This window comes from Bactrocera dorsalis, chromosome 1 (genome assembly GCF_023373825.1).
Source record: "Bactrocera dorsalis isolate Fly_Bdor chromosome 1, ASM2337382v1, whole genome shotgun sequence".
Classification (NCBI taxonomy): Eukaryota; Metazoa; Arthropoda; class Insecta; order Diptera; family Tephritidae; genus Bactrocera; species Bactrocera dorsalis.
Genome location: NC_064303.1, coordinates 97,924,471 through 97,935,008, shown reverse-complemented (window position 1 = coordinate 97,935,008; position 10,538 = coordinate 97,924,471). Strand labels below are relative to the sequence as shown.

The 10,538-nt window shown below is 34.8% G+C and overlaps 1 protein-coding gene across 1 annotated transcript; it reads right to left on the bottom strand.

Annotated features, from left to right (window-relative positions):
• Nucleotides 1-2,739: 2,739 nt before the first annotated feature.
• On the bottom strand, nucleotides 2,740-7,438 carry LOC105234132 (uncharacterized). The gene is made up of 2 exons (XM_011216405.4): nucleotides 7,207-7,438; nucleotides 2,740-6,170 (listed from the first exon to the last, which is right to left on the bottom strand). The coding sequence occupies exons 1-2, from the start codon at nucleotides 7,259-7,261 to the stop codon at nucleotides 3,244-3,246; spliced, it is 2,982 nt and encodes a 993-aa protein (XP_011214707.2). The 5' UTR covers nucleotides 7,262-7,438; the 3' UTR covers nucleotides 2,740-3,243.
• Nucleotides 7,439-10,538: the final 3,100 nt, after the last annotated feature.

Sequence of the window (10,538 nt, the reverse complement as noted above, 5' to 3'; positions counted from 1 at the left end):
TATGCTTATTTAAGATTATAAGCATTTTTTGCTGTATAGCTACTTCATTTTTGATATAATAACTTTTTATGAATAATTATAATTAAATAATATATTTCACAATTTAGTTCACTTAGATTTATTTATTTTTTCCACTTCTTACTTCATCTTTTTGCTTTAATAAATATGAAAACTTTCAATATTAACCAAACTAAATTTAAACTTTATTTGCTTTTTCTTCACTTAATAAATAAAACATATTTCATTATTGAACAAACTGGTTTTTCTTAAACACCTTTCCTACCATTTACTTCACTTTTTATAACTTTTTTGAAAAATAAAATAACACATTTCTCAATTAAACGAACTAGCCAAAAGGTTTTTTTTACTTTTTATTTCACCATTTGCTTCAATAGATAAAAATATATGACAAATTAACAAACTATATTTACATAAACACATTTTTTATTATTTACTTCGCTTTTTGATATATATTTTTCTTTTTTAATTTATAATAAAATGACCGCATTTTTCACTTTTATTATTTTACGCCTTTGCTTTATAATATTTATTATTTCAATTGAATTTGCTTTAACACATTTTTTAACATTTACTTTACTTTTATCTTTAATAAATTTAACATATTTTACCACACATATACATTTTTTTTCTTTTATTACACATTTTTTATAATTTGATTCACCCTGCTACGCAAACATGCATAACACATTGCATTCACTTTCACATATACATATACGACCCGAATGCTGCTGCCGACATTTCGGGGCTCCTTTGGCACAACTTGCCGATTGCACTTTGCTTTTGATTTGCACTATTTGATGAGATTTAGAAGCTCAACTAGCATTTTGAATATGCCAAAACTCTTAATTGAACACTTACAACACTTATTCAATTATAAACAAAACAATTTACGATATAATGATTGCACAAATTACACGATATTTGCTTTTCTCTACTACACACCACTACCTCTGCGAAGACAGCTAGATTTACACACATATTTTCCGCGTTATACTTTAACCTTTTATTAAAATTTCAACTTTAAAACATGCACTACGCTTCCAACAACACTTTTCATATACTTTTACAGCATTAGCTATGTTTAATTTTTTATAAAAATGTAAAAACCACGAAGTGTTAGCAAATGACGCGATGGTTATTCAAAATGTCGGCTGAACTGAAAATTTTGCGTGTATAACGGAAACAAGGAACTGTCGAATTATTTCCTTTTCTGTGTGTTCGCAAGGGTGCTGCCATACGTTATTAATTTGAAAGGATTTCATTAATTGTTGAAATCTATTACATAATAATTTTAGTTAATGTACTTGCAAGGTAAGTTTTCAAGCATTTACATATGTATGTATGTACATATATTATACGCTTTGTTAGTACCACAAATAAATACATATGTAAAAATAAATGCGAAAGCTATGTGGTGTAATAGTTGTACACGTTTTTAATTAATTAAATTACATTTCAGCGTGCAAAATAAAGTAATTTAACTAGTAAAAAAATAAAATAAAATATATTTATTGTTATTTAACTATGCAGTTAGACCACTATAGAGTATTTTTTTTTTTTAATTTTTTGTGTAAAAAAAATCAACTAACATTTTATATGTAAGTATATAGTATGTATATATAATAATATACGAGTGTATTCGGTTTAATTGACAGAAACGAGTAAAGGGTTGTTTATACAAAATGTCAACAGCTTAATCATAAACAGCTTAATTTAATCAAAGAAAAATATTTTCAACATCAATAATTAACGTTCTTGAGTAAAATAATATTTTACAATAAACAAAAAATAGAAAATTCATATTATTTCACTTTGCTATGTACATTTGTATATAACTATTAATTATTACGATTTTTATTGCCTTCGAAAAATGCAGTTAGGTATATATGTATGTACGTATTTTTTTTTTAATACATACGTGAGGGCAAAAACCTTTCATTTTCTTTTTAGATGTGAGAATTTTGTAAGTTCAAACATTTCATTCATTGTATAATTTCATTAAAACTTAAAACGTGCATTCATGTACGCGCAATAATGTCCCGAAATGAGATATGTGTACTTGATAATAAAAAGTGAAATTTACCGCCTGTACATACCATACATATGTACATACCAACATAAATCTTTAGCACATTACTACTGTTGACTATTTTTTGTTTTTGTTGCATTTCTTATTGTCTTTCCGACATTTTAACTCTTTTTCTAATTTCTTTTTTTCAGCATAATGATTTCAAAGTTGTGTGTTTATTTTGTTTTGTTCCGTATTTATTTTATGGCCTCGTCGACATGGCTATAAACCGGTATGTGATGCGTCAAAAATGTAACGAGTTGTCAATACATATAGCGAACCAGCTAAATAGCGGAGTAAAGAAACGAAATTCTTTATTTATTTTTTGACCATATAATATTTATATATGTACATGCATATGTTACATGCAAAATGGCGAGTATGTATATAAATATGTTTTGGTAAATCATAGTAATGAGAAGTAAGTACTTACTTGGCCAGTGTTACAAACTAGTTTAAGGGTTCATTGGGTCAGTTTGTACTACACGCTTGAAAAGCGAAAAGAAATCTACTAAAACCATTAAAATATAAAACAAATTTCTTTTTAGTTATTCGTTTTTCATTTTTTTATATTATTTTATTTTTGTGTATACATACATATTTTACTTAAGTAAATATAGTTTAATAAAGAAGTACAAAAATTTGTCTCACTTATTATAATAAAGAATTTCTAAATACTTATATTTTTTCTAATAATTTAATAAATAGTCTATAAGCTAATGTATAATAAATAAATTTGGCAAAATAGTAAGTTCGTCATTTTCCTTTAAGGGCATACAAAACTTATACAAAATGTGGTCTAACATATTATATATTTATTTTTTTACAAATTTGCTTAATTATTTAAATTTTTTACAATTCTCCTATCGTTTAAAGTATTTTGTAACACCTTTATTTAAACTCGCAAAAAAAGTATTCGCAGTCGCATAGTTGTAGACATACAAATGTGCGGAAATACGGCTTATATAAATATCCGAATCAAAACAAACAAAAATAAAAGTGGCAACACTGACATTTGACATTTGCTTGCACCCACAGTTCCTTTTGCAATATTCCGCTTCCGTTGCATTCGCATAGCTAAATCTACGTTATTACCATTCACTACTTCCTTTTTCATGACATTTGCACAATTAATTGGCGGTTTTTAGTTTCATTTACGCGCATTTTATCGCCAGCGTGCACATGGAATTCTTCGAGCAGAAAATCAAATTATTCGTGCAACTCATCTTGTGGCCTTTCATCATACCTTGCGCATTCTTGTAGCAGACAAAGTAATTATTGGCTGAAGTTTGATCTGCAATTTTATCACCTTCTTTGCAATAGTATTTACGCTTCTTTACAGGCGCTGCAGTTGGTTTAGGCGTTGTGCTGTAGACATTCATCGCGGCCGCTTGCTGCACATAAGCATCCAATATATTCTTCTCATTGCTATCATCGCCCTGTGCATCGTCGTTAGCGTCCATCATCGATGCTTGCATTTGTCCACCATATTTCTGCAAGAGACTTGCAATATTTTGTGCTTTAAGCGCTTGCTCTTGCCGGCGTTTGGCATCTTGTAGCGCTTTGTACGCTTCCAGTTGTATGCGTTTATTCTCCGATACCGTATAACTGCTGATGATCGCGTCGGGCGTGCACGCAGCGTACGTTTGTGCATCGCAAATGCGCGATTGTGCATTAAAAGCGGTGTATGGTGGACACGAGTAGGATAGTACTTTGCCATCCTTCTTGCTGCAGACATAATAGCGCGTGCAGTCGGTGGTGTTCGGTTGGCGTACGCCGGTGGCGCAAGTGATGACTTCAACGTTGTTTAATTCATTGAGCGTTTGTGTGTGTCCCAGTAGCGGTAGTATTGTGTTTCGAAAAACATCGTAACTAACAAAATTGCCACCCATATTGACCAGTTGTGAGCCATCGGCGAGAGATGTTGAAGTGTGTGTGTTGTAAGGTTTCACCTTATTGGCAGCGTTTGAGTAAGTCGGGCGTGTAGCTGTAGCGCTTGCAGACGGTCGCGGCATATAGGAGTGTTTGTTGCCACCGCTGCCAGCACTGTAGTTCGGCTCTTCATATTGATTGTTTATATCCGTTTTATCGTTGTCATAATTGTAGGTGAACAATTGTGGCAGTGGACGCGCTTGATTGTCATTATAATCGTCCGATTCGATCTCCATGCTCTCGATTTTATGACCATTTGGACGTAACTTGACTTTATGTGTGTCGATGTGTGGCGCGAAGAGTGAGGGTCGTCCTAAATTTAATGGGCGTGGCAAATCATCGTATTGTACAGTCGGATAGCGATCGGTCGATTGAAACAGTTTGTTAACATTGTTATCGCTTAAATGTGGACTCGGTGAAAAATATTCGTTAAGTGTTGGCGATGTTGGTTGATAGTCGTTGGGGCGTGCGGTGGTCGCGCTGAAGTCTGTGGCATATGATGGTGCATATTGTGCCGCGTAGTTGGGCGTTGGTGTAGTGGAGACTTGCGGACGCTCAGTGGTGAAGCTCGCTAAAAATTTCTGATCTACGAAAGTGTGTGTTGGACCATAGTGTTGTTGATAACCGCTGGGATTTTCAGTGTTGAGTGGCGGATAAAGTCCTAAACTCTGTCCGTAGCTATCTACAATCTCCTTTTCACCCGAGTTCGTGGACAACAGATGCACCGGTATGACATTGTTGTGTATAATGGTATTACTGGGTTGGCTATAACTGCTAGCCGGACGCAGTAGCGGTTTATGCTGATTGTTATAAGTGCCGGTGAATTGGCTAAATTTGTTATCGTTTTCCTGATAATCTACTTGCTTATTGTTGTTGTTATTATTGTTGCTATTAAAGTATGCAGCGAAAGGATTCTGTTGTGTCTGCGCTTGAAATGCTGAAGCGGGCAAGAAGAGCGGTTGTATTAGTGGCTGTGCGTAATAGCCGGGGTTCGGTATTATTTTCGGTACGTTTTGTGTTGCAATCATTTGTTTAGACAATTCTAAAACAGTTTTTAATGTTTCCTCAGATATTTTTGGTGAATTATGACCATAATCGGACTGATCGGTACCGTAGTGCGGCAAAGTGAAGAGTACCGAGCCTTCGGGACGATTTACGACAATTTGCGAGTTCGAATATCCTGTAGTATCGTAACGTTTCGGCAGCGCATTGGTGAGTACAACCTTTGTTTCTGGTTTAAGTTTGCTATCTAAATGTTCTTGCAAAAGTGTTTTATTTTTGGAAGCCGTTGGATATGTGGCAAATGTTGTGGTAGACTCTGGCGCCTCAGTAGTGGTTGTGTCGGTTTTTTCTTTTGAATTCCCCTCAAAGGTAGGTTTAATCAAATTAAATTTGTTTTGTATATTAAAATGTGCCAGGAAGGCATTTAACTGATCGGGCCGCAATTCCGTTTGCTGCTCCCCGTCCTTCTGATATTGGGTTTTCAGTCCATCGATTAATTGTGACAAACGCTGTAAGTGTGCTGTTAACTTCGGATCTATTTTTGACTTTTTCGTCGATGTCTCGGGGTTTACTTCGTTTTCATCATCTTCGATGATGTGCTCCTCACCTTCGTGATCTTCGCTTTCACGATTTTCCACTTGCAGAAGGTCATCCATTTCCATGAGCTCTCCAACACCATCTCCACTAGACTCAATTTCAATGTCATCACGTAACGCTTCCCTTTCTTCTTCATTGTTTATATTATTTTGTATCACAACTTCCACATCATTACCGCTGTGTCCTTTGTTCATGGAAGGTATTGCTACATCCGCTTCCTCATCTTCTTCGTGCTTATTGTTTATTATATGTAGATCTGCATTTTTCAGTTTGTTTGTTGGTGTTATTTGTTTGTGGTTTTGCGTTTCAGTTTTCGTTGTCGGCTTAACATCCGCATTAGCTTCTACCTTGCTACCGCGTGTGCCAACTCCTAGAGTACATTCCCACTCATCGTCTGGCAGTACACATAGTCCAAGATTATGTTCATATATTAGGCCCGATTCACATTTTTCAGGTACCCAAACATGACGCTTAGAAGGTAGCTCAAAGCATTTGTAATACGCCTCGCAGCGTGTTTTGTGTGGACGCGTCTTCTCCGGGCATGGCTTGCCTACCGAAAAGAGAGAGAGAAAGTGATAGTGATTTAGTTATTTATGGAATGAAAATTGAAAAATAGTCGAGCTGTGTGCTTATTTGAGCAATATAAACAAAGATGCTAATAATAGTTAACGGCGAACCTAGACATTAAAAAGATCAGTGAAATTTAAAGTTAGAAGCGAAGTTTATTGTCAGTCTGTAAAATTTAGGCGCTTTGAATGGCAGGCTATCACATACAGCTTCTGTGGTTTGACTGTTACTAGGACCTGAGTTCCATAAAAAACCTCGTACTAACATTAAGAAGTTTTTCTAAGAGCGTTCGCTTAGGTAAGCAGCGAAGAAACCTTAGAACGTATTTCTGTTGTAAAGCTTTCAGAAAATCTTGAAATCCTTTCGAATTTCTCATTAGCGCAGAGTGATGTTGCTGATATACGATATAATCAAAACTTTCGAAAAAAATACTCCCACAAAACCAAGAAGGAAACGTCGGAGACCCTACAAAGTAAATACATAAACGAACAGCGTGACGAGCTAAGTCGATTTAGTCATGTCCGTCTGTATATATACGAACTAATCCCTCAGTTTTTGAGATATCTTTAATTTTACACACGTCCTTTTCTCTACAAGAAGCTGTTCACTTGCCGGAACTGGAAAAATTTACGGATTAAACTCAAGTCGTTGTATGGGCTTCACGAATTTTGACACTGACTATTTTCAAATAAATGGTTCAGATCGAACAACCATAGCATCTAGCTGACATACATACTGGCCGATCAAAATCAAGATAAAGATCGTTTTATACCCTTTATGCAATTGTGAAGGGTTTTACAACTTGGTGTAGCCAAAGTTAAACCTTTGGTTTTATATATTTTATTTATTTATGCACTTTTTATAACTTCAAAAATAATATATTATTTCCATTTGTAATATCCTTAATATTTTATATTCATATGAATATATTTTACTTGTGCACTGTGTCATATTTTTCTTAATTTACTTAATTTAACTGTTCACTTATCATTTTGCGTACGCTCGATAATAATTCGTACCTTCCGAAAAGTAGAATAATCCAAATATTATCATCGCATATATTTCAAAACGCATTTTTCTAGATTAGCTTGCACACCACTACACGTATATACACCAATGGACTTACGTCCCAATAATAAAGAAAAATTATTTTTTACTATCAAACCACGAACCGACTGCGGTTGTCGTTATCTATTTCGAAAATACGTTCGCGCACGACAACGACTAATTTTTTTTTTAATCCGTAAGCGTTCGTTTTATTCTCTTTTAATAACCAAAATATCCTCTTCACCGTTAAATTGCGCGCCAGGCCGTTGCGTATGCCGCCCAAGGCATGAATGATTTTACAAGAAGTCGCGCTCGAGTTTATGACTAAATTTGTTAATATAATATTCATACTTTCTTAAGCCCCATTTAAACGGCTGCAAACTAACACTTGTGAAATTATGAAAAATGAGAAATATATACAAAAAGAGAAATATGCACGAAGTTAATGTCTGTCCGTAAACTGCAGACTGGAAATGCTACCATTTCTACGGAATGCGCACTTTTGCCTACAAACACAACTACACATATGTACATACATATGCATGTTACTCTTTCTTAGTAAACGTTTTTGTTGTCGCATTTAAATGCGAGCAAAGTGCTAAAATACGAAAAAAGTGTAAAGACGGAAGTCGAGAAGTAACAATTCTGAACACTGTGCGCATAGTTCGTTGATGGAGGCTCGTAGGTCGGAAGCGGTGGTTCACATACATATACAAATATATATAGATGGGTTTGTATGCGTAAGCATTTTTCACCGGCACACACCTGCGCAAAAGCACGCGCCTGTCTGCTCGTTTAGTGCACTATCGTTGGCGTTTGCTGGGCCAAACTTCGGTAGTGTTGTTGTTATTGTTAGCATATTGGTTTAATGTAGTAAATTGTCTTAATAATGTGTTAAACAAGTCACTATTTGCCGCTCATTGCAATCCCGCCATATTCCACAAACCGAACGGACATCAAGGCACTGTGTGTACCATACATGCTAACATACAATGAACTTACAAATTGTTTAAACAAATACACATCAGCGTCAGCAATAAGTTTTTACATTTTGTTGTTGTTGATTTTTAATATAACAAAAGGCGAATGTAAATAAAAAGAAATTTCACTTTTTGATTGGTAAACCATACGATAACGTGAAAAGAAGACAAAGTTACGTTATAGATGCAAATATGTACATGTATATATACAGTAGAATGCTACACACATGCGCATTATGTAGTATGCAGATGTAACTTCTGCAGTTTAGTGGCTAGACGACACTATTTCGACATCTGTTGCTTTGACTGAGTTCAATGAATTGTGCTCAACTAATACATACATACATAATATACATACATAATTTTGCTTAGCAAATACAAAATTTTATAATTCGACCACGTGCTGTAGTTAATTATTAAGCATGTGCATACATACATACATACATATGTACATATTTACATACGAGGGCTGTCCGATAAATAACCGACCTAACCATGATGCACGCAATTTTTTCAAATTTTTTTTTTTTATTTTTCTACATAGTCTCCTTGTAACTCTACACACTTCTCCCAGCGATGCTCCCATCTCTGCAACCCTTCCAAATAGTACTTGGTTGAGGTGTGAGATGGTGCGTTGTCTTGGTGGAACAAGACTTTCTTTTTTTGCAAATGTGGCCGATTTTTCGAAATTTCTTCCTTTAGCTTGTCCAATAATGATGCGTAGTATGCTCCTGTTATAGTTTTTCCTTTTTCAAGATAGTCGATAAAAATAATTCCATGGCTGTCCCAAAAACACTCGCCATCACTTTCCCAGCCGAATACACAGCTTTAGGTTTTTTTGGGGCTGGTTCCCCCTTTTCAATCCACTGTTTAGATTGGATTTTTGTTTCGGGCGTATAATGATGAATCCAAGTTTCGTCTACAGTTATCAATCGGCGCCAAAACTCGGTCTTATTGCCTCTAAACTGAGCCAACAGAGCGCTGGAAATGTTCATGCGCGCACGTTTGTGGTCTAGCGTAAGCACACGCGACACCCAACGCGCGGACAGCTTTCTCAAGCCCAAATCTTGGTTTAATATGTGACAAACAGTTTTCTTTTGACATCTTCATAATCTCAGCTATTTCCCTAACTTTAATCCGGCAGTCGTCTAGTACCAATTGATGAACTTTAGCGATGTTATCGTTAGTGGTTACAGTTTTTGGACGCCCAGGACGTTCATCATCTTCCAAGCTCCTGCGACCACGTTCAAAATTCAGCTGCCCAAAATTTTACGGTGGTAAACGATAGTGCAGAGTCACCATACACAGAGTCCAACTCATCTTTGATTTGTGAAAGCGTATTTCCTTTCAAAAATAAAAATTTAATTACAGCTCGATATTCAATTTTTTCCATTTTGGGGAAATCACCGAAATAGACTCACAAAAACGACTGTCAACAGATAATTGCGCAAGGTAAATTTCTGAAATTTTTGGCGAGTAGCTATTATAATATGCACAATTTGAAGTAAAAACTTTTTTTTCAGATGTGTCGCTAGCTTCACGTTGAGGTCGGTTATTTATCGGACAGCCCTCGTATATAAAGTCGTTACGCTTGATTGTCACACGTGATATTTGTTTAGTTCACTCTAAATTTCTATTTTTAGTTACACATTTCAGCCATTTTACTTTTATTTCAATATTTAAATTATTATTGCCAGTGGTAATTAATTTAATCGGTTTTATAGCTTACTGCATTTAATGACTCTTGTTTACCACATTTTCTGTAAAGCTTATAAACGTTTTTCTTCTCGCTAACATCTAACTGACACCATTGTCATATATTTTTGTTCGTATCACATGCTCGCATGTATGTACATATGTATGTATATAATTTAATTATAAAATTGTTTTAAAATGATTTTGCAAGGTTTACTCTTCAAACATTTCCGCTCATAGCCAACCAGCGCGTATGAGTGCCACATTTGAAGAGCTTTGCCGGCAACAAACATTTGGCTTTATTGTTATTATTGCACTGGTTGCTCATCAATAGTTAATTTTCGCATATTTTCATATGTAATTATATACACAATTTTCACAAATCATGCATATACATACCTGTTCCTTACAGTACCTGCAAATATTTGAATAACGTTTTATATTATAGTTCCAATTTACCGGAATATAAATTGTCATCTAAGAACATGGTTGCCACACCATTCTCATATGTACATTTTGAGCAAATAACTAATGCTCTAATAACACATAAAGTTAGTGTATAATAATTAAAATTAGTAATCGCTTTCTTTTCACTTTTTGTAGTTAACGGTACATACTTGTTTCTTTAG

Coding starts and splice junctions, on each gene's coding strand:
- LOC105234132 (XM_011216405.4), bottom strand. CDS start 7,261: ATGCGTTTTGAAATATATGCGATGATAATATTTGGATTATTCTACTTT. Junction 6,171..7,206: donor ATTATTCTACTTTTCGGAAG/GTACGAATTATT, acceptor TCTTTTCGGTAG/GCAAGCCATGCCCGGAGAAG.